Source organism: Cynocephalus volans, chromosome 5 (genome assembly GCF_027409185.1).
Source record: "Cynocephalus volans isolate mCynVol1 chromosome 5, mCynVol1.pri, whole genome shotgun sequence".
NCBI classification, from domain to species: Eukaryota; Metazoa; Chordata; class Mammalia; order Dermoptera; family Cynocephalidae; genus Cynocephalus; species Cynocephalus volans.
Window position 1 is genome coordinate 120,340,567 of NC_084464.1, and position 25,865 is coordinate 120,366,431.

The window sequence follows — 25,865 nt, forward strand, 5'->3', positions numbered from 1 at the left end:
TAAAAGAACTCCCAAAAAATAAAAACTGGCACATCAAATCTGAGGTACTGGATTTAACAGGATATCAACATGGGATGTGTCATTAATTATGTACATTTTATGTACAACCTCTGGCTTTTTGATGCAATGTTGGTTTTTTTCCCCCCAAAACATCAGTCTTGTTACTGAAAAGAAAGAACACAAAGTATATAAATAATTTGTCCTCAAAATAAAGCATGTCTTGAGATAGCAAACGTAATCTGTAGTTCTCAAACTTGGCTGTGTATGAGAATCACCTCTGTAGAGTTTTTTTTTTTTTCTTTTTTTTTTGACTGGTAAGGGGATTGCAACCCGTGGCTTGGTGTCGTCCACACCATGCTCAGCCAGTGAGCACACCGGCCATCCCTATATAGGATCCAAACCTGCAGCCTTGGTGCTACCGGCGCAGCACTCTCTCGAGTGAGTCACAGGGCCAGCCCATCTCTGTAGATTTTTTTTTTTTTTTTTTTTTTTTTTTAAATTTTATTTTGTCGATATACATTGTAGCTGATTAATGCTCCCCATCACCAAAACCTCCCTCCCTTCTCCCTCCCCCCCTCCCCCCCAACCATGTCCTTTCTGTTTGTTTGTTTCTGTAGATTTTAATAAATATAGTTGCCTAGGCCCTAATTCCTTTAGATTCCTATTTGGTAAGTCTAGAACTGGGCCCAGGCTGCTCAACATCTTTTTATTCCTAATAACTAAAGTAAAAAGTGGTCACTGTGAAAAACTTTAAAAATATAGGAATATATAAAATAAATAGGAAAATTTCCTTTATTCCCTTTCCTTGCCAAATCTCAATCCCGAAAGGTAACCAGGGTTAACACTTTGGTTTGTACGAGTTCTCTGCAGACTGTAAAAACTTACGTTTCTCCTGATATAATTGCCTATCTTGTTTTCTTTTGCTTTTTTTGTTTAACTGCATCATGTGTAAATGGCTCAAAGATTCTTAACAAATGTAGAGAATATATCTGCCATGATCTGACAAAATATTGGCTATGTCCTATGCACAGAAGTTACTTGGAGGCCCAGGGCACACCTCAGTGCTTAATGTACAAAGTAGCTGGAACAGAGACCACTGGGGCTGCTGATGGGGACAGACATTCTATATGCATCACAAGAGAAATAAACACCAGTTCAAATGTGAAACCAAGAGGGTGTGCTGATCAACAAGTGTTGATGGAGTGGTTTTCATAACCCAACTCTAGGTAGCTTCCTCCGAGATAAGTATGCCTAGTGATCTATTTAATGATGCTTAATGATTTCTCCATGAGGGAGGCCAGTGAGTTTGTGTTTGTTATAGTTTTCTTCCCCCTTCAAAGTGGTATTCATAGAGTACATATGATATTTAGATATGTTCCATTCTTTTTAACAACTACATACACTTCCTGTGGCAGGCACTGTTTCCTGCCCATCCAACAGCTGTTCTTCCCCTTTCCTTTCTTCCCAATTGGTTGAACTCTTTAGTTTGGGGATTGAATGGAAATCCCTATCCTAAAGAAGATAGGCCCATCAACAGATGAATTATGACTGGGATAAGAAAATCACAATAATCTAATTCTAAGTATTAACATTAGGTCCAATACTTCCAAATATATAAAACAACACTTAAAATTGCTAATGGAGTCTTAGTAGAGGACAGTAAGAATAATTAATTGTTATGTCAATAACATGAAAATGCTCATGTAAAATGTTTGAAGGTGCTCAAATATTTTAATTCTATGATTTTATTTTTTTAACCATTAATTTGCTATTACTGAAGAGTCTAGTTAAGAAAAGTAAATTTAAGCTTGTGAAATTCTGAAAAAAATCTGAATTGTCTGTAATTCAAAAAATTCATAATTTTTTTATATGTTTCTAAGACTTACAGTTTATTGATTAAGAATCACAATAATGTGTCTTAATGTCCTTAAGATATTTGTGAAATATGGTCCCAATCATCCCCTTATTCTTAACTAAATGTAATTAGAAAGCATCTATGGATGACAGACATATCAATAATCACTTGTTTTTTTAGAAAACTTTTGCTAAGCACTAAACTCTTACATGAAAAGCTGGGTAAAGACAATGTGAGAAGGGGATGGGTAGGTGCTCACCCTGATGAGTACAACACTCTGACAAGGTCATATTCTGTTGTTGGGGATGACAGAGTGAAAAGGTGATCTGCAATGACCGATGTTACAAAAGAGAATTAATTAAATGGGGGTTCCACTGTGTTACCAACCCCTTTCACTTTTTCTGCAGGAGATAAATAAAGACATTCCTATTCCAGTTACTAACAGAATTTCAATAAGGTGGTTTTTATTTAATAAATATCTTTCCATTTATAACTATTAAAGAAAAGTGACTATATGAAGGACAATTCAATTAATCTTAAAAATAATCATATTTTATTTGGGTTCTTATTTCTATACCAATTTGCACATATGTCAAAAAGCCTGGATTAATATGACTAACATGCAAAAATTCTTACTATGTTCTATGTGACTGTTAAAAAGAATTTCTAAATGTAGCCTTATTTAACCAATATGGAGATAAATGTTACTTATTTTAAAACATATTTTTTAAACTGTTTCTAAATATATTTCTGTATTTCTTATTATTTTTTATGTAGAAAGAAAAGCTGAATATGAAAAGTAAAATATTTCTTTTCTTGCATAGTAGAAACTAATTAGGGAGGTATAAGGAAGTAGTTTTACTCTAGAAGTGTCAAAATTTCACGGGACATCTCTAGACTCAAAGCTTCAATTCTCTAGGGCAGGGGCTGACAAACTACAGCCTGTTTTGGAACACGTCACACCCATTCATTTACATATGGTCTTATGAGTGTTTTCAAGAAACAACAACAGAGTCCAATAGTTGCTGCAGAAACTGTGTGGCCAATAAAGCCAAAAGTATTTAGTATTTGGCCCTTTACAGGAAAAGTTTGCTGACCATTGCCCTGGGATATCAAGAAAAATATTCAAAGATGTTCAACTCTCTATTACCTTATATTAAAAGACAAGTTGTATATGGGTTTGATGTAAAAATAAATCTCATTTTTTCTCTTCATACATAAAGAAAAAATATTTAAATGACCATTAAATAGAATATTTTTTTAAACTTAATTTCTGCATACTTGAGTGTGTATATAAGTAAAAATCCATAGTTTTGCCTATTCTTAGGAAAGGGATTTACTCCATTTTGCTTGCCATCTGTGAATTATAACATTGAAATGTAAAATATGTTATAAATCTCATTAGCCTTCATAACTGTCTGATACTTTTAAATAAGTCTATTGATACTATTTTACATAAAATAAACTAACAAAAAATACATTTTTACATTTATTTCCATTTTATGATAATCAACTAGTTAATTTTTCAAAAACATTACTATATCTTTCAAAGCAAACATTAAAATAAATTTTATGTTTGAGAAACAAAATCTTGCATGGCTTTATAATAAAGAATATGCTTGTTAATACAATGCAGTAGCTGTATGCACATACACAAATGAATGGCTGAAAATTAGAAGCTTTTATTCCTCATATACAAAACAAATCTTATTGAATGCCAACATGTATCTTTTACGTAAGTTAAAGCTTTAAAGCAGTGATGTCATTTATGCAAAATCAAAAGTGCAACATGCCCTTGTGTACAGATTGTAAGTGCTGCTCACTTACATTGTTGATAGATTTATGCAAAGCTTCACCCAGAGAGTGCCGCTATGAAGGAAAGATCACAGGAATAAAGAGAAATATTCAGAAATCAACTAAGTGAAAGAAAGAGGGAAAAAAGGGAGAGTAAAACACAGAACATTAATTATAATATATTTAAGACAACAGAAGTTGAAAAAGTTCCACGAAAGAAATTAGACAAAAAGAAATTCAAGACACAGTGAAAATTATCTGTAGTCCATTAAAACAGTGTCTGATATGTTTCTGGACTGGCAGACTTACCTACAAAATACTACAGGCTACAACATATAAATCAGAATCCAGTTTAAAAGATGATGGTTATTGGAGGATCTAGACGGGAATTACTGATCTAAACTCTTCCCAGAAATCTACAATATAACCCTGCAAAGCATTACACCCAGTATTGCTGTAGGTTCATGGAGGATTTCTCCTAAGAGACATGAGCAGAGGAGAACCACAACACTAACCTGATTGACTATATAATGTTGGGGCCAGAAATAAAAATGAGATAATCACTGAAAATGTGAAGATTTAATAATAATCTTGTTTTGTACTGAGTGGAAAGGAAGAAGAGATGCTGTTATATATATATATATATATATATATATATATATATATTAATTCTACTTTCTAGAACATATTTGAAAAACAATTTTTTACTAATAACTTGGACTAACATATTCCAGGATATAGTTCACTAGAGTTGAAAAAAATAAGGTGAGAAAAAAAAGATTAACTTCCTATTTGATTATTTCATAACGTCTTAATCTAAACTTTATCATACTTTGATATATATATTAGTTATATGAATTTTATTTTTTACTTTTTTCTTTATTCTTTCTCATACTCATAATATTTTTATATAATAATGAGAGACTTATTTCTCCAGACTTCACAAAACTAAAAAATCTGAGGAATTTTTAGTTGTAGTATTTTTAGCTCTTTGTATTTCTCAGAACCGATGTCCTAATACTAGAAGTTAATCTAAAATATATGCTATTTACTTATGAAGTAGAGTTTACTTTTCACTCGTCAAGCTATCATCAGACAAAAATACATATAAGACTCCTAAATTAATTGATAAATTAAAACAATATGATAGATCAGAGTCACATCTTCCCTTCCCTCAATCTAGATTTTAGGCTTTATACGACAGAAGTAACTCTGAACACTTGGAATCTTTTTCTTTTCTTTTTTGTGGCAGCTGGCCGGTATTGGTATCTGAACCTTTGACCTTGGCGTTATCAGCATTGTGCTCTAACCAAGTGAGCTATCCAGCCAGCCCAGAACATTTGGAATTTTAACTCATATTGGTCATCATCTCTGCACAAAGTTGCAGGCCATGGAAATATCTAAACCAAAACGTATGGTCCCCAAGCTGTGACCTCAGGTAAGCTTATATCACAAACCTGTCTATGGCAATCAGTAAAGGCACAACTAGTGCTATTGGATGGCAATGCAACTATTGGTTGATACATAAGTGAAGTAAGATTTACTTTTCCATTTAAAAATATGTATTAGAGTACTACTATATATTCCAGAAAATGGTGAGATATAGAGTTGAATAAGAGAGTAAAACAAACACAGAAAAAAATAAATAAAAAAAATAAGAAAATGTTAGTGATAAATATGATTTAAAGAAAGGCCGCCATGATAGAAATGACTGGAGGTGATGTTGGGTTGATGGTAAGAAAAGGTCTTTTGGAAGAAGTCCCATTTAAACTGGAGATCAATGCAGAAACCAGGCAGGAGACTGGATCAGAGAATGGATCAGCTAGCACAAAGTCCCTGAAGTGGAAGTTAGCTGGGATTGAGTGGGTGGATGTGTGTGGGGAAGTGTTAGTGAGGGGAGAGTAGGCTAAAATGAGATGGAAGAGAGCTGCAGGGGCCAGTTAGCTTAAGGTTCTATAGGACAGGCTTAATGTCCTGTAAGACAATAAAGGAGTCAAAATAAGAGTCTTGAATCAATGGGGTGCCCTGAGAGAACTTTAAGCTGGGGTATGGCATGATTTGATTTACATTATAAAAGATCATTTTGAGTGCTATGAGAAAAATGAAATTGAGGAGGACAGGCAGGAGGGAGGCTACTGTAATAGTGGCTTGAATGAGTATTTAGTGGGTGAAATGGATGTGTATAGAGCTGGGATATGTTTTGAAGGTGGAATAAGCAGGATTGACAGATCACATGAGAGGTAAAAGAAAGAGAGAAATAAAGGATTACCCTTCAGTACTTGTTTTAAGCAATAAGGAATGCCAAGAAGTGAAGATGTTAGGATGAGGGGTGGAGGGCTAAAATAAAGAGTCAGACTTTCTAAATTTGAGATGCCTATTTGCCATCCAAATGTATGTAAACTCGGGGGGAAAGGTCATGCCTGGAGATTTAACTTTGGATGGAAGTCACTGACATTTGAATGGTATTTAAACCACAAGACTGGTTGAAATCCCCAAGTGCTGTGGACTGAATGTTTGTATCCTGTGCCTCCCCCTCCCCCCACCCCAATTCATATTTTGAAATCCTAACCCCCAATGTGATGGTATTAGGAAGTGGGATCTTTGGAAGATGATTAGGTCATGAGAGCAGAGCCCTTGTGAATGGGATTAGTGCTCTTATAAAGCAACCCCAGAGAGCTCCCTCAGTCTTTCCACGATGTGAAGACATAGTGAGAAGATGGCTGTCTATGAACCAAAGCAGGCCCTCACCAGACAGCAAATCTGCTGGTGCCTTGATCTTGAACTTCCCAGTCTTCAGAACTATCAGGAATAAATTTTTGTTGTTTATAAGTCACCCAGTCTATGGTGTTCTGTTATGCAGATCAAGCTAAGACTTTTTGGTACCAAAAGGTGAGGGTGCTACTGTAACAAAGATCTAAAAATGCATAAGTTGCTTGGAACTGGGTAATGGGTAGAGGCTAGAAGAATTTTGAGGCACGTGCTAGAAAAAGCCTGCATTGTCATGAACAAATCTTTAAAGGTAATTCTGATGAAGGCTCAGAAAGAAAGAGAATAGCAGTACAGAAAACCTCAATATTCTTAGAGCACATCTAAGTCACTCTGAAAAGAATGTTGGTGGAAATATGAATGGTAAAGGACATTCCGATAAGGTCTCAAATGGAAATGAGAAACATGTTATTGGAAACTAGAAGAAAGGTGATACTTGTTATAAAAGTGGCAAAGAACTTAGCTAAATTATGTTCATGTACTAGTGTTTCATGGAAGTAGAACTTAAGCAATGAAATTGGATATTTACCTGAAGTGATTTCTAAGCAAAGTGTTGAAAGTGTGGGTTGGCTCTTCCTGACTGCTTACAGTAAAATGCAAGAGGAGAGAAATGACTTAAAGATGAAATCCTTAAACAAAAAGAAACTTGAACTCAGAGATTTGGAAAATTCTCAGCCTATTCATATAGCAAAAAGTAAGAAAGCATGTTCAGAAGAGAACACCAAGGGTGTGGCCAAGCAACTGTTTGATACAGAGATTAGCATGGGTGTGAATATGGGCCTAAACAGCTATCTCAACAGAAGCCAGGGACTATTCTTCAAGACAAGGGAATAACGGCCCTGAGGTGATTCAGAAATCATTAGGAATGCCTCCTCAGTTTCAAAAGAAAGGAACCATTGCCTCACTTTCAACAGGCCAGATGGCCTCCACCCAAAGCTGTGCGAGTAGGAACACTCACAGCCTTGGGGATCCAAACTCTGGCTGGCAAAAATTGGGGAAGTACTGCCAATCCAGTGGATCCAGAAGGCAAGAGCTCTGCCCCAGTGTGTCCAGAAGGTGGGCCCTCCACCCGAGTGGGCCTGGAGGGCAGAGTATCAAGCCAAAAGGATTATTCTTGAGCCTTAAGATTTCAAGGAGTTTGCCTTGTAGTTTGCACTTATTTGGGATGTGTTACTCCTATCTTCTTTCCTATTTCTCCCTTTTGGAATGGAAATGTCCATCCTATGCCTGTCCACAACTGTATTTTGGAAGCACAAAACTTGTTTGGTTTCACAGGTTCACAGCTGGATAGCATTTTGCCTCAGGATGAATCACAATTTGAGTCTCATTCATATCTGATTTAGATGATATTAGATAAGACTTTGGATTTTAGACTTTAGAGTTGAGGCTGGAACAAGTTAAGACTTCTGGGGCCATTGAAATGTAATGAATGTATTTTGCATGTGAGAAGGTCATGAACATTGGGGGGCCAGGGGCAGAAGACTATAGACTGAATGTTTATGTCCCCCCCAAATTCATATGTTGAAATATGAACCTCCTATGTGATGGTGTTGGGAAGTGAGGTATTTGGTAGCTGATTAGATTATGAGCTCCCTTAGCCCTTCTGCCATGTGAGGACACAGTAAAAAGGTGGTTATCTATGAACCAGAAAGTGGGCCCTCACCAGACACAAAATACGTTGTCTCTTTGATCTCAAACTTCCCAACTTTCAAAAATGTGAGAAACAAATTTCTTTTGTTTGTAAGCCATTCAGTCTGTTATCCTGTTATAGCAGCCCAAGTTAAGACACCCTAAGTTTTTGCCTGAAGGAATACTCATATTAGACAAACTAAAAATTTGTATGCAAAAATATTTGGCAATCATTCTACATAAGCTAGATCCATGTTAACCAAAAACTCATGCTTTATATAATAGTCAATTTGTTTTAAAGCATCTTAAGCTTCTTGTTAAATTTTGAGATGAGTAAAAAGGACATCAAGAGATCCTCAACTGATTGAGAATACATGTTGAAGCATTATGTCAAAAGCTTAGTGAATGTGTTTTAAGATTTCTATTCTTGAAGAATGGATATAAGCAGACTTTCAGATGTAAGAAGGAAAACTGAATATAACAAAAAATGTTGCTGCACTTCATTAGAAATTTGGAGCTTTGTACATAAAAAACAATATTCTTAGGCGTTTTCCCATTGTTCTAAACCTCAGTTTATTCATTTAGACAAAAAGACAAGGTTTTACGTGTTTGCAATTTGCAAACATAATGATATATAAATACTTAAATCCACTGAATTGTAAACTTTTAGAGGGTGGAGAGACCCTGTCATATTCACATTTTGCATCCAAAGTGTCTAACTGGGTGCCTGGCACAGAGTAATAAATGTTTATTCAAAGACTTAAGAAATAACATGGACTTTTAATATTGAGTTAGTTTTCGCTACTCTCTACCTTACTTCTCTTCTCTCCCATAATAGCAGAAGTAAAAAAGAGAAAATTCTAGATAACCAAAAAGAAAAAAGTTATTTAGGGAAAAAAATGGATTCTAAGACTTAGAAATGTTTCCTCTCAGTGAAATGAAATAATAAGTTCACTAAATATACTAAATACTTGTGCAGAACATAAAATCTGAACAGAGAAAGGCTGTCAGGAGTGAAGCAATATTCATTGAATGACATCTATCTTGTCCCCCTTCTTTATTCTCTGTGCTGCAACCAGGGTTTTGAAATGATAATATTTGAATGTTTCACATTTATTAAAATCCTTCAATAGCTACTCATTGCTCTTTGGATAAAGTCTCAAATACCTAACTAGGCAAACTAGGTCCAGCATGATCTGACCCTACCTAGCCCCCAGCCTCCTAGTTCTCCACTCTCCAGAACAAAGGTGTTATTTGGGCTGCCTGAGGGCCTCTACACATACTGCCCCTTCTGCTCAGAATGCTGTTCTCCTTCTCCTCTTGGCCTGACTCCCTGTCTCCCAGGTCTGAAGTAAAGAATCCCACATTCAGAGAAGCCTTCCCCAAGTTCCCAGACTATATTACACATGCTTGTTGCCTCAGTATGAATTTAATACCTGCTTTCCTTTCTAGATTGTAAGCACCAAGAAGCCAAAGATCACTCTGACACCATTACTGTTGTCAGGTTTGGCACAGAACCTGGCATACCAGAAGAACTCGATTTTGAATGAATAAATGGATGAATGCATAAAAGAAGATACAAAAGTAATTCCTTACCCTTGATATCAACACCTAGGGTTTTTGTTTTGTATTTAATAACATGAGGGTGATGTGGGCCAAGACTAGAACTACTGAAAAGGCCCAAGTGTTATCACAAAAATTCTCTGAAGCCATACTGAATGTTGGAAGTAGAATAGGAGGCACCAAGAGATTAGTTACCAGAGTCACCATACTTTTGCGTAATCAAAGGTGCTGCATTGCCATATACATGGTGCTTAATAAAAAGCACTACTAATGCTTTATGCATAGATGACATACTATATGCATATAACATTCATGAATTTTCATAATAATTATTGTTTGACTTTCAATACTAGTTTGAATAAAAAACCTCAAGAGAAACAGTAAAACCTCACTACTGACTAAAGATGTCATTCATTAAATTTTTAACTTCCTGGAAACAATATTGATACTAATCTTATACTACAATTCAAGTAAAATATGGTAAAGCTTAAAGAAATTACAGATGAAATATTTAATACATAATACCATATTTTCTTAAAGCAAATTATATAGTCTTTTTCTAGTGTTAATTTCAAGAATACTAATATCTAGAGGAAAGCAACCAACAAATTAAGATTGAGAAGTGGGATTCACAGCTTTGATAATTCTCCCAAAGCAAAAAATAAAAGGTCACAAACCATTGTTTAATATTTAAACTAAAATAGTAATAACAAGCATATGAATGAAATTAAGGTGGGAAGAAGCTAATGTGTTAGGTTATTCTTAACACTTTTCTCAGAAACTCAGTCTTAAATGACTTTACAAACATATGTCCACTAAACCCCTTTCACATCCAAAATTTTTTAATTCTTTTTAGTATCTCGTCACATGAAATAGGAATAGATTAACTTGCTTTGTTCCTATAATGCTATCTAAATGTTAAGTATTTTTCAAGTGGGTCCTGGGCCTCAGGACCTCTGAAGGCACAAACTGTTTATCTGCATTTCATCACAGGTGTTACCGCAGTATTCTGCAGAGCAGGTATATGCTCTGTACTCATTAGTAACTACCCAGCATTTTAAACACCTTTTCTCTTTTGAAGCTAGATACAGATCTTATAGTTCCATCTCTTCATTCTCTTCTCTAAAGGTGCCAATTTAAGAACTGATCAGACTTAAATTCCAAAATGGGAGGTTTTGGTAGGAAAAAGAAAATTAAACATTAGTTAAGTACTAATGAAATATTTTTAGATTAATTCAGAAAACAACTAAGTTCTGTTTATATTAAATGAAAAATAACTCTCAAGAAGAATACTAACCACCTAAGTCTAATAAAAGAGGATATAATATACCTGACGTAATAATGTCATTAATTTTTATCTGACTAAAGAGAAATTAAAGACAAACTTCCATATTTACTAAGGAAAATATCGCAAATTAACTTTGAATCCAGGAAGTAGGAAGAATGAGAAATAATGGATTTTGGCTGGGTTTTGGTAGACTTTAATTCCATTCTACATTTTCTAAGAAAGCCAAATTAAGTCATGCCAGCTATTTCCACTTTCTTTTCTAGCTGGCTTTTCCTTTTTCTCCACATGCTATTTCTCTTCACTCTTTCTGGTTCTTTTTCCTTTGACTTCCTTTTCCCTTACCCCAGCCATCTCTTTCCCAGAGTGCAGGATGGTTCTCCCATATTTATTCTACATAGTTCCCTGCTCTCCTCGTGTCCAGCGAGAGGATTCAGACCCTTCAGTATCAGTTTCACTGATCTCTGTCACTGCTCAGGCCATCTGTCAAGGTCACTGACTGAGTTATCTTGGGAAGAGATGAATATTCCAGGTCCCCTGCTATTCCCTCTAGCTCAGAATCTGCTTCCATCTATTCTTCCATTAAAAGGTAGTGCTGTTACTCATTTAAACCAGTAAAGACTTAAGAAAAGGTTCATAAAAACTGATGAGAATATAATATTTTCCTATAGGCAGAAACAGAATTTCTAAAAAGAAGGAATACTTCCCTCCTTAACATAAAAGAAAACTTAATTTAAAGCTAAGAGAAAGAGCAGGAGAATGAGTACTGAGCTCTAATGACAAATTCACCCAATACTTTTGTGCTCTAGATAGTCTAGACCAGTGCTAAGAGAAATATAATTGAGAGCCACAAAAACGCAAGCCATGAGTGCATTTTAAATTTTTCAGCAGCCACATTAAAAAAAGGTAAAAAAGGCAAAATTAATTTTATTCATATATTTAAAACATTATCATTTTGACATATAATTATATAAAAAATGCTAGTGAGACATTCCATAGTCTTTTTTTTTGTACTAAGTTCACTAAACCCAGTGCATATCTTACACTTACATCTCAATCTGGATGAACCTCATTGCAAGTACTCAATAGCCACACGTAACTAGGAGCTACCACATTAGACAGCACTGGTCTAGAACTCAGAAAGTGGTCTACAACAAACCTAAATGAAAATAGCTTTTCAATTGCTTTTGATGAAGAACATTTATCTTAATGCAGCATTTCTTATTGTAGTTACTGTTCTTTCTTACTGAGTGTGAAAAATTCTAAAATACCCTGTGATTGTAAAAGCAATACATTTAAAACAAAAGTCACCATCACTCCATCCCCTTCACCACTCCCACTCACAACCCCAAATAAGTAGCTCATCCTGATCTCCTTGTCTCAAATAATGGTCTCCTTTTCATTACCCTGGCTCAAATCCGAAGTCAACTTTAACATTTCCTTTTCTTTTACCAAAGTAGTCCATCAAATGACATGATTTGTTCCTTTACAGTTTATTTTGCATTCTCAGTGAAATAAACTTAATTCAAGTCTTAATTGGGCTGAATTATTTGTACTTCATATATTTGACAACTTCTTCTTTGGTCCCCGTGCCTCAGTTTCTGTTCACTCTATTCAACAACTGTCAAGTACTTATGTGCCAGGCACAGTTTTAGGTGCTGGGGATACAACACTGAACTACACAAAGGTCCAGGTCTCATGGAACTAAAATTCTAATAGGTGAGAGAATCAATATGAGGCTGTGTAGTAAAAACATTTTGAAGAAACACAAAGCAGAACAAAGGGCTAGAGAGTAATGGAGGGTGCTATTTTAGAGAAAGTGGTCAAGAAAGATCTTTTTGAGGAGTTAAGTAGAGAATTGAATGAAATGAAGGAAAAAACCATGTAGACATCTGGGGAAAGTAGATTCCATGTGGAGGGATTGGCAGGTGCAGAGGCCCCAAGATGGATTAAGCTTGGTGTGTGTGTTCCATAAACCGCCTGTAATCCAGTATAGCTGCGAAAAAGGAGAGAGTGGTAAATGACGTTGGCAACGCAGCCAGAAGCCAAACAGTGAGGGTACTGGATGCCATGGTGAGTGTGTAGATTGTATTCTAAATGTGATAGGAAGTCACTGGAAGATTTGACGCAGAAGAGTAACATGATTGAACTTCTCAGGTTGAATATTCAATATTTTCAGAGCATCACTTTGGCTGGTTGGAAAATAATCTGTAGGTGGGCAAAAGCAGAAGCAGGGAGACCAAAAGGAGGTCTCAGTTGCAGTGCAGGAGAGAAGCAGCTTGGACTAGCATGGTAGTGGAGGAAGTCGTGAGAAGTGGGTAGGTCCTGGTGTATTCTGAAGGTAGAGCAGCAGGGAGTGCTGATGGGTTGGCTGTGCAGTGAGAGAGAGTGCGGTCAGAGATGGCTGAGCAGGGGATGGCTGGCAGCGCCTAGGAGGAGCAGTCTGGCTTAGGTGGAAGCGCACATGGTGTGTATTCAGGAGTTCTGTTTCAGACACTTTAATTTAGATATCTAAATTGAGATATCTCCATTTCATCCTCACTTCAATATCACGGACATATTAAGCTTCCTAAGATAAAATTTCAGCATGTTATTATTCCCTTTTCCACAAACCTTTGATATCAATAGTTTATTGAGTAAACTTTAAACTCCTAATCTTGTAGGTAAAGGTTTTCCACAATATCCTCTCTCCCCAAACCGTCCCCTAACCTTGTTTTTCTCATTACTATGTTCTTCACTGTGCCAGAAAAATAAGAGCATATGTTTAATAAAATGTTTGTTGAGTGAATAAAAATATTTGTATTTCTGCCACTCCTTTATGTTCATCCTTTGCCCTATTCAAGATTCACACTAAAGCTGACCTCCTCGATAACACCTTACCCAGTCACATTGGCTGTATTATGGTTTCTCTACTCCTACCCAATGAAATGTTGGTAAAAGTTTAACATTTCTCTGAAAATCAAAGCTCCGATCTGTAGCATTTGCTGATATCTGCAGTGTAAATACAACTACCATGGGTGACTGCAAGACACCAACATGATGTCCCTGAATGTGGAAGTAGGAAGAGATGCACACAATTTACTATGATGAGCTGGTAGGAGCCAGCTCCATCACAGCATTTCTCTAAAGTAATTAAACCATTTATAAAGTCACTGACTGCATAGTGTCATATACATGGCTATAACCAGCTAAATGACTTTGGGGCCTCAAAATTCACATCTAAAAATGGGGAGTCAGACCCAAACTATAAAATTCCACAGTTCTGTCTAAATGATCTGTTGTATCTCCCTATTTCTAAGTCCACTCTGAATGAGCTGAATAAATAAATGATCATATTGGACACAAAATAAAATCTGCCTTAAAAATGGTGAAATAAAGGAATATGTGATTACATTTTAGTTTCACAAATAGAAAATATGACCACAGAGGACTCTATATAATCATTTTTCTTTAGAATGAGTTGAAGAATAAGAACACAGCTCTTTTGCTTTAAAGGAATTCAAACATATACATTGATTAGACCAGGAAGTATAATTATCCTTGGACTAAAGTGTAATCAATCATTGGACAGAAAAAGAAAGCACAATGAAATATTAAAAGAAAACTAAAAGGTACAAAATTGACTCTGAATCAGAACACAGAGCGAAAATAATCACTTTTGAAAAATTCCACGAAATGGAAAACATCTGATTCAAGAAAAATGAAAATTTTATGCTTTTCTATGCCACTTTTTGACAAGTGGGCCATGAGGGCTATAATTTAAATCAAATTTAACTCTCAAGAGTTTATATTCATAAGAAAAATACATTATTCCATTTCTTCTTTGCTCTAAGGAGGATGAAACACTGGTATGCTAAGCGCAAAAACAGTCTCATGTTCAGTTCATTCAGAAATAAACGAGGTGAAAACTCAGATCCTCTGATACTTTTTCATAGTATATGCTTCTGCCTAAGCCCTGGACATTCCAGTTCTAGTCCCCACTCTTATTCCTTTAATTTTGCCAAGCCCAAGCCCTGTCTGTTTTATAAGTAATGAGGGGAGCTGGAGTGTTGAGGCTTAAGAGGGTGAGTGAGGCCAGTAGCAGTGAGTGGAGTGGAACAGTTGTAGGGATTAGGGCTGGGGGTGGAGGTTATGAGACACAGAGCTTGGCAGCAGGTCAGCCAAGTAGGAAGTGGTAGAGCAGGCTTCAGAGCACAGGCTCTAGGAACCTATCCAAAAGAGTTAAGAGAACAAGATTCATAGGGCCAGGAAGGAGGAATACTTTGTTCAAAACAAAGTTCCATTAAAAAAAGACCACCAGTCCTACTATAATTTTTTGTCATCTCATATGTCTGGAAAGAATGAAACCTTGATAACATAATACCTACTTCACTTTACTGGGGAATACTTTGGTTGACCTTTTTTCTTAACTTTCATCAGGCATTGGTGATTCTGGAGTTCAACAGCTATTTGCCAGTAAGCCTACAGTAATTTGTATGTCCTACACATTTTAGAAGCAAGGAAAAAGGAAGATATTGTGATCTTGGAAATGACCTGACATCGTGGAGCATAAAAAAATAGTTTTATTTTGGGGGCCAATTAATTCCTGATTATCTTGATATTTATGGTTAATCTGCTTTGAAAACTGATTTTAAAAATTCTGTCTGTAAAGCTGGCAAAAACTGGAGCTAATGTGTAGTAAATTATTTTATGATACACAAAACCACAAGATGCAAAGCATCAGGACTTCTCAGGAATGAACACTGTAGAACAGGCATCCAAAAAAGGAAAAGAAAGATCAGAGAAGCATGGATGAAATCTGACAACTTAATGTAATACAAGAGAGATTAAAGGAATAACAAATAAAATAATTTAATAAAAAATAAGTGGGAGAAGTGGTAGACCCTCTTTCCAGTACAAACCCAGCCAAAAAATATCTATGTTCAACACTCAGGCAGGTTTTAGGGATGTTTTTCTATTTTATTATATAATGGAGCTATTTAAATCTTCCTAGGTGAGGAACATGGTAAAGGATTAGTAACGCTCTACTCAGTAAAATCTGTCCTTCTGGATCCCTAAGTAGGAATGTAAAATAAGTGCATAGAAAGTAATTAATAAGCAGTACCAACATGGTATCCAACTTCTAGTAGCAGTTGTTTCCTTGTTATTTTTGCCTGAGTTTCAAAGGTTTCAAAGGATTCACAAAAGCTTATATGTGTGTGTGTGTGTGTATATATATATATAAATACGTATATATAGTGTACACATATACTCATACATATATATATATACACACATATAAGCTTTTGTGTGTATGTGTGTGTGTGTATATACACATACACATATGTATGTACTCTCCCTTCTCAGAGTAACATGATAAATTACTATAAAATACCAGACACAAATCAGCAGACCCCAAGTATTCTTGAAAGATATTGTATGTACGTACCTATGTAACAAATTATCATACAAAAAGCCTATCCTTTTTATTTTGAAATTCATCATGATCACAAATGGAAAGATAATAGTGGATTTCTAGCACTAAATTACTGAGCTGCTTCTTGTCCAAGTTCTGCACTTGCTTACCAACTGGTGACTCATGCAGTCAGTCCTATTTAACTACTGGCTTTGGAGGAGAATGCTAAGAATTCATAAATATAGAAGTTGTGTAAATGAGTGAAAATGTGCAAAGTCTTTTAATTATAATTATAAATGTTCTGGAAATAAGTGAGTGTGACATAAGATAGATTTAGAAATATTACCATCTTTTGTTTATGTAATACTCTCTGCAAGGGGCTTAAAGCATTTGGAAGCATAACAGGCAACATCCCATTGGTGAGAAAGAAGTAAACTGCTCACTATTTGTAAATAGTTTTAGTTATTCAGGATATATGTAACAAGTTTTACCTTCTGTTGCCCAAATGGCATCTAACGGCTTGAAAAAAAATTCTATAGTTTCAAAAACTGGTAACTTACCCATTTAAAATCTCTAATGCATTCAGTTCAAATACTAAACTAAAAATGTGTAAATTCTCAGTATTTGGGACTGCATATATAGCATAATGATTTAGCACAATGTCTTATAAGTTTATGAATATGTCTCTTCAATTTTACATATTTTTTAAAATGTTGTTTTCCCTATGAAAAGGAATAAAATACAGTGAATTAACATAGTGTTTTACAATATTTCCCAAGTTAGAGAATGTCAAGGAAAATGACCTTCATAATGTACAAACTATTAGTTACCTGGTTTAAGAGATCTTCTACTTTCTTCTGCCATGAATCCCTGGCTGCATTTTTCTCTCGCTCTTTTAACTGCAAAAGTTGAGACATTGCTGACTTCTTATCCTCTTCATGTTGAAGCCTTAACTCCTCACGAAGTTTAGAACACTCTTGCCTAAAATAAAACAAACAAATGCATTTACTCTAAAGAGAATTATTCCTCTCAGTAAATGCAGTATAACCATTCACAGGTTTTCTAAGCACTTAATTAATCCTCTCTGAAAGCCTGACTCAGCGTAACAATAGTTTATTGTATAACTAGGGACTATAATGTAAATCGGTAACTTACCTAAGACCATTGATTTATCAATTTATCAATGGCAGAAATAGGTAGTAGAACCAGTAAGTCTTTTGACTTCAGGTTAGTTCTCTATTTTATATTCAAGAAAATAAAATCAGAAAAAACTAAATCTGAATTCAAACAACAACAAAAAAATAATTCCAATTTCTTCATATCTAATCACGGGAAAAATGGATTTAAAATATTGCTACTAAGTCTTTAACAATATGACCATATGAGCCTTACCAGAGAAAACCTTTCTTGCACATCTGTAAGATGTGATAAGATTACATGACACAATAAAAAGCGTACCTAAGATTTTCAGTCCACTTTATTTCTAAGTCATGGGCCATTCTGTCCACTCGGAGCTTCTCCTCTTCTTTCATGGCAGCAAGTGTTTCTTCATGCTGTTGCCTTTCCTGTTCTAGCTCAGTCTGAAGAACAGAAACTTTTCAGTGAAGATTAGTCTTGAAAAGCGAAGACACTGCTGGTTATTTCAGATAAGTAGAGTGTTTGTATTATAACTTCTAAATTCTTATAGCCCAGTAGGTGATAATGCCATCTGTGATAATTACTCAAGTTAATTTTCTGACAATAGAATATATAGGACACATTTTATATTTTAAACGTCCTTATCCAAACTATATTTTATTAAGGCTTATAATATTACAAATTACTTAAATAATTTAAGTCAGTATTTATCACCTTAACTAAACCTTCCATATCATAGGTATCTAACAATAGATTGATTATTCAATTATATTCACATGTATACACATTACAGATGTTATTCAAATTTATTCACATTCATATTCAAAAGTATGGTATTTGTTAAAGCTTAAGCATTATAACTGTACCCCACTAACATGATTAAAATAATTATGCAGAATTTAAGCTACTTTCTGTTTTTATTATGTAACTTCAAACCAGTAGTCCATGTGTTTAGTGTTATGGTAATAGGACATGATATGCCAACTTGTATATGAAATCTCTGTAGATTAGCACAAGTCAAGTGGCTCTCTGGAGCCTGGGGCTGGAGGTGGCCTGTTTGGACAACACTGCCAACCATCAGCCTCTGCCAGCAGTGCAGCTGCTCTTAGGATCCAAGGCAGAAGAGGAGCAGATGATGGCCCATCCTCCTGTTATCAGAATGACCCTTTCTGGATCACTCACTGCTAATAGCATGTGGTGTAGCAGTTTTTAAAATGTATGTCCAGGTTAATGGGAAGAAGCAAGTCAACACTGAAATTGCCATTCTACATTGTTGACTGGCTTTTAAACAGGAAGCACTGAAAATTGAATTCAGCCATCTTAGCCAACTGTCCTTTTCACTCTGCCTCTAGGAACTATTAATAAGTATGCTGCCTGTAGGAACTGTTTTTCTACCAAAGGTAGCATTAAATGGAGTAGAATTACTTAAAAATATTTCTTTTACTTAACACAGAGTACTTTATTAGACATTACTCGGGTGGGGCTGGAGGGAAAAACAAACACTTGCTCTTCATGAGTTTGCACGAAGTTGTGGTAAACCATAATACAGTGTCTATGTTTTCTCAGTTAAAATTGTCCAGCACAACAGAAAATAAACAGTTGATAAGATTTTGCCTAAAATTTTGATTATTTTCTATTTGATAGAACAATGTAAATATGAGAAAGGACCTTAAAGAAATGAAACTGAATTCATAAGCCTGATTCTCAGTTCCAGAACAGTGGGGGAGGGAGCAACCAAGACAAAATATCCAAGTCAGGAACTGGGTGTACACCAAGACAAGAGACATATTCAGCTAACACCTGTTAGAAATATTTCAACTGTTTATTTTTAAACACATTTTTACTACCTTAAAATATCATCTTCCTTTTATTTTTTTATTTTTTTATTTTTTATTTTTTGGGTGGCTGGCTGGTATGAGGATTCAAGCCTTTGACCTTGATGTTTCAACACTGCACTCTAACCAACTGAGCTTACCAGCCAGCCTCTTTTATTTTTGACAATGGAAAAAACACTTCCTAATACAGTTTGGTCATACAGTTCAGCTTTATGTCACAGGATGTTACCATTGAGGTTATAGTTGATATGTTTGGCACCACATAAATATATCAAGTTGTGTTATTACACTAGCTCTAAATTCCAACCTATGGAATTGTGATATGACAGTGTTACATATTACGTATAACATATATATAATATAGTGTGATATGACAGGCTATGCCATATATTAACATTGCCATATCACATAGCCATTAGAGAAACATAAAAAGGAAAAGGAGATTCAAGGAAAATACAATAATCTGTTTATTTTGTCACAGAATTCCAAAAAAGAATGTAATTAATATTCAACATATATAGAATAAACAATTATACCTTAGATAAAATATGAATAGAATTACATGTGTACCACATAAAAGGTATATCCACTAAAGTACCCTTGTTTACATGCTTTTGAAATGTAAAAATTCTAGGGCCAGCCCGTGGCTCACTTGGGATAGTATGGTGCTGATAACACCAAGGCCATGGGTTTGGATCCCTATATAGGGATGGCCGGTTGGCTCACTTTGGAGAGCATGGTGCTGACTACACCAAGTCAAGGGTTAAGATCCCCTTACCAGTCATCTTTAAAGAAATGTGAAAATTCTAAGAAATAAAATTTAAAATAATATTAATAAAAGGCAGCATTTACTGAGAGCTTACTATTTTGCGAAGCATTGTGCTATAAACGGTTTATCTCATTTACTTACTACAATAGCAGTGTGAAGAACATTATTACCCCTACCCCTCCCTCCTCGTGCAGATGAAGAAATTGAGGCTTTGCCCAAAGTTACACACTAAGTAGTGACCTCAGAATTCACACACAACCAGCCTGACCTCAGAGCTTACACTCTAAATCATCTCTCTGAAGGAGAGGTTGAAAAGAACTTGCTGGCTACTATCCCCCTAGTTTTATGGATCATTTACTATCTACGGCAGTCTAAATCTTTGCTGTACTTGATAAGAATGAAAAGAAAAAGGCAGAGCCTTTCTGAAATTTGTAGATCGCAGAGAAGCATTCAGTCACTACACATGAAAGTTCCAACTCCTACCAGTAAAAGAACTGTTCATACTAAGTGTTACAGGTTGAACTGTTCCTCAAAAAGATATGCTGAAGTCCTAACCCAGCTCAGTACCTCAGAAAGAGACCTTATTTGGAAATAGGCTCTGTGTACATGTATTTAGTTCAGATGAGGTCATACCAGAGTAGGGTGAGCCTGTACTCCAATATGACTGGTGTCCCTGTGAGATGACAATGTGAAGACAGGAGAAATTAAAATTGCTTCCAAATGATAAGGAACATGTGGGGGCTACCAGAAGCTGGAAAAAGCAAGGAAGGATCTTCTTTAGAGGTTCCAGATGGAACATGGCCTTGCCAACACCTTGACTTTGGACTTCAAGCCTCCAGGACTGTGAGAGAATACATTTCTGTTGTTTTAAGTCACCCAGTTTTTAGTACTTTGTTATAGGAGCCTTAGGAACTAATATACTAATTATATACAATGTGATGCTTAAATAAGCTTTAAGCAAAGTGGATAAGTTATATTTTTACTTTGCTGATGTTTAGATTTCAGTAGAATTATAAATTTACCTCAACATTTAATAGAGCATCCTTGGTCTCCTTTAGCCTGCCTTTAGTCAAGTCAAGTTCATTCTGAAGCCTTTCCTGCAAGTCCTGAAGACCAGCAATGAGTCCTTCCGCAGAGCCAAGACCTTGTTCACTTTTCCTTACCAGATCTTGGAGGTGGCCAATCTGCAAGTAAATAGAGTACTTTTAATACACTTCACTGTAATAGACCAGCAAAACACTCGTACAATTTCTTCTTGAAGTTTTTCTTTACCTGTAACTTTGCTAAATGGATTTCTTAATGAAAAGACCTCCATATGTATGATTTCCCCTTTTCACGATAACCATGTAAAGAAATGAATATATTTCTCAAGCTCCTGGCTTTAAAAAGAGAATTCCCAGTTCTATCAATAACAAAATACCTCTACTGAGGAATTAAAGCAAGAGAAAGATTATATAAAAGACTGAAAACATTTTTAGATAAAAATATTTTAAAAACTGTTCTTGAAAACTGAATCACTTGTATTTCATTTGAGTTCAGTTCTCCTGCTAAATAAACTTAGGTCAATATTGATAAACTGGTAAATGCATTGTAAACTAGAATAAGTCGTGATTTCTGTGTTTCCATACAAAATTTTCTCTCATGAAATCTTTAAGAGTTTAATTTAAATACTGTTGAAATTAAGAGCTAACAGACAATTTGCTGATTAAGCAGATCCCTATCCTCAAATTATAAGAACAACATTATCTAGGAGAATGCTATGAAGTAAAAACCTCATTTTTACAAAATGGGCAAGCCTATAAGCGTTCTACAAAAATTAATGCCTCAATATTTCTATACAGACATCACAAAGAAAATTATAAAAATTCTCCTTCCACCCTCTCTCTGACCCACAATTCCCTCCCCAGATGCACAGCCTCCCTGTCGCCTTTCCATGCAGGCACATGTTAACATACATATATGCTGAACAATTCTAGTAGTAGTAGCATGTGATCTTGTTAGTGTCTCTAAAGGGATGCTAACCTCATAAAATGATATGGAGAGCTTCCCATTTTTTCTGTGCTCTGAAATATTTTCAAAACAAAAGAATTACCTGTTTCTTAAAAGTATGGAAAAATTCATCCATTAAATCCTGTGGGCCTACTATGTCTGTAGATACACATTGGACTATTTTCTATCATGGTTATAACTGGTTTGGTCAGGTTGTTCAACTACTTTGAGTCATTTTAAAACTTTAAATTTTCATACAAAGACATCTTTTTTCTTAATTTTAAAAATTTACTGGTTCATAACAACAAGGTCAAGGGTTCAGATCCCATACTGGCCAGCCATAAAAAAAATACAAATAAAAATGTACTGGCATATTTGTATACAAAATTCACTTATGTTTTACAATTTTATCTGTCACTATATTTATGTCGCCTTCCTCTATTCTATATTGATTACTTGCATCTTCTCTACTTCTTGTATTGATCTGGCTTGCCATAAATGTGTATTAGAGTAGTGAATGAATGACTGTACGGAAAGCAATTATAACAGAGATGAAAGAATACTGAACTTAGCAGATAATCTAGTTTCAAGCCCAGGGCATGCCACTATAAAACAGGAGTAATAAAACCACCTCATGGAGTTACTATAATGATTAAATTCAAGGATATACAGGAAAAGATTCTTTAACTGGAAAGCAACATGCAAACATTAGGTACCAATCAATAAGGAAGGAACAAACAAACTTTTTAACATGGAGAAGAATACTCTTCCACAATCCAGAAAATTTTCTGATGAATAAGAGTTATGCATACAAATGCAATACAGGAAAAAATTTATAAAGAATATTCTAGTTACTCTGTAAAGAATTAAAAGAGAGGGCCTGTTAAAGAATCTAAGATCTATTTAGAGACAAAACGAATATTTAAATAGGTGAAAACTTAAAAATTCTGCACAATTAAACGTAATAAAATATAAAAGCAAACAAGTGACAAACATAACTGATTAAAGTTTGTTTTCTAAAATAAAATAAAAATGTATATGTGTGGAAAACATCTGTTGTCTCCCAATATCAAAACCTCTTTTTGGCATTTGGGGAATCTACCCTTCTTCTCCATGGGTCCATGTGGTCTCAGTAGGGATTCAACCCAAAAACCAGGATGAAGTGCTTGACAGAAGCGTAAACCAATAAGGTCGTTTCATTCTGTTGGCCATGAAGATTGGTTCACGGGCAGGCACCTGATTTAAGCTTACAGTGATCCCAGTGATATCAGGACTTTTAAAGGCACTCCTAGAAAAGGTCTTTCTTCAGCTGCACATGTACCTAAAGGAATATATGACCAAAGCATGAAGTTACCACAGAGAGAGCAAATCCAACTTAAGAGAAAAAGAGGAACCGAGTTCCAGTGTCACCAGTTTCAGTTCTGAATCTAGTCATGCTTGATGCTAATGTTATCCTTGGACCTTTTAGTCATAGGAGTCAATAAATTTCCTTTTTCCTAGGCTAGTTTGAGCTGGAATTTCTGTCATTTGCAATAGAGATCAATACTCAGATTCCTATTACTGTGCACTCTGAGGGAATATAGTAAGTCAGAACCTCTTCCCTGGAATATCTATCTTTCCACATCTGTTCTTCTCTAATCCATTCTCCTTGGAAGAGTAGAGTGAATTTTTTATAAATTTAAATATGGACACAAGTGTAAGTCCTGTCCCTCAAGCAAGCATATACATATTTGCACTTATTATCTTCCAACTGCTTCCTATTGACCTTAGGATAATATTCAAAATCTTCATGAGGCTTAAAGGGCTTCCATGGCATAGCCCCTACCTAATTCTCCATCCTCAGCTTGGCAACCCTCCTTCTTGGTCTTTATACTCATTGGGAGGAAGAGTAACATTGTGATTAAGAACTGAGTTTTGAAATCACACCACCTGGAATGGAATTCTGGGTTTACCTACTATGTGACTTGGGCAAATTACATAACTTTTCTGTGACTTAGTAACTAGTATCTACTGCAGAGGGTTGTTGGTTGTGAGTAATAAAGGAGAGAATAGTACAAAGGAGAGATTATATAAAACAATGCCTGAGACAAAGTAAGCACTAAATATTATTATTATAGTTGCTGTTACACTCCATCTATACTGGCATTACCACAATTACTAGAAATTTCTCATGCCTCAGGGCCTTTACATAAGCTTTTCTCAATTTATTATTCCGGCAAGCCCCTATTTATCACTTACCTCCCTTTTGCAATAGGCATCAGACTTGTAATTACTTGCTTCTGTGCCTGTCTCTACATGATAGTAGACATCATGTCTGACTTATGCACCACTGTAACCACAGTGCCTAACACAGTACTTTGGTCCCTAATAGCCTAATATTTATTGAATAAGTAAATGAGTCAATTACAGAAAAAGTTTGTACATACTTAGTAGCAATTAAGAAGAAATAAAAATCTCTTCAACATCTCGATATGTAGGTATTTAACTCCTAAAAGGACCCTCAATGCCTTCACTTTCTTGACTTTGTCTTGTACCAGGGCAGGTGCTAGGCCATATGGCACCTCTAAGCAGCAAAAGGCAGTCCCCCTGGGCGTGGAAGCGGCCCCAGAGAATGGAAAGACAAGCAAAGGATGCTTCTGTGTGAATTAGAAAAAGTCTCCCTTTTTTCTAGGCAGACAGAGTTTTGTGGAAATTTAAGCTGTTTCTAAATTTCTTCTACTATAAACAGGGCTGAAATTTTGTCAATAATCCTTAATTATTTGCTTATATTAAATACACAGAAATGAAACTGCTTATTCAAAAGACATGCCCATCTTTAAGGTTTGCCTACGTGCTGCTAAATTCCTTTCCAGGCAAAAAATTATTCAATTCTATATTCCCATCAGTAGCTTATTTTTATTTTTACTAATATGCCCCCATCAGTAGCTTCTGAGTGCTTATTTCTTTACCCTTATGAACACTGCACGGTCTGTTTTTTATCACTGTCAATTGTATGGTAACAGAATAGAATCTCATTGATTTCATTTCCAGTTCTTAAATTACAATGAGGTTAAAATTGTTTTTTTCATGTTCTCCTTTAGCCTATAAAAGAAAACTAGGGTGTCTATATTTGTCCTTGTCTTGTAAACACTCTTAAGGTGTTAAAGACATGAGCTGTTTGTTAGCCATATAATTTGTCAACCACTTACTCCCTCTCTCCCAATTTTTCCTCTTTTTATTTTGTTTACAGTGTGTTTTGTTATACAGAAGTTTTACCTTTAACTATACAAATATTCTGTGTTTTTAATTCATGATTTTGGTATCATGTTCAAAAGGCCTTCATGGTCTTAAGGTTTGTCACTTGTGTTTTCATATTTTATTTATATTCATATTCATGATTTTTTACATTTCAATCCTTAACCCATCTGGAACTTTTTGGTATGAGGTTGAAGAAAGGATCTAATTTCACTTTTGTCTCCTCTTCCATTCACATATAATCTTAAAAGAGCAGTGTCATCCACTATTATTCAAATTAAACCTGTTAACTCTAGCTTCCATGCTACTTTTCTACTGAAATTGCAGGAAGTTCTTCAGAGACCTTTGATCTTGATTACGCAACCTGGTGTCCTCTTTTCAGGTCTCCTGCTCTGACTTCTAAGCATTGTGCAACATTGTAAGGCACTTCCACCCTTTTGTAACTATCTGCCTTTAGGATTTTCTGACATCCATTAATTCCTGTTCTCATTCTTCTGGCTTCTCCTTCTCAATCTCTTTTCCTGGCTCCATTAACTCAATATTGGCGCTCCTCTTTGTTATCAGCTCTCTTCTCATCAGCTACCCCTGAGTGGGCTCCGCTACTCAAACAGCTT

The 25,865-nt window shown here is 35.4% G+C and overlaps 1 protein-coding gene across 3 annotated transcripts in view; it reads right to left on the reverse strand.

Moving 5' to 3' along the window:
• FAM184A (family with sequence similarity 184 member A) overlaps nucleotides 1-25,865 on the reverse strand; it is a 100,052-nt gene that overhangs the window by 26,556 nt on the left and 47,631 nt on the right. For all 3 annotated transcript variants that reach the window (XM_063098087.1, XM_063098089.1, XM_063098088.1), the window contains 3 exons: nucleotides 21,051-21,212; nucleotides 17,746-17,867; nucleotides 17,118-17,268 (listed from right to left, as the gene is read on the reverse strand). In XM_063098087.1, coding sequence (XP_062954157.1) covers nucleotides 17,118-17,268; nucleotides 17,746-17,867; nucleotides 21,051-21,212 — 435 coding nt within the window. The remainder of the gene's footprint in view (nucleotides 1-17,117; nucleotides 17,269-17,745; nucleotides 17,868-21,050; nucleotides 21,213-25,865) is intronic.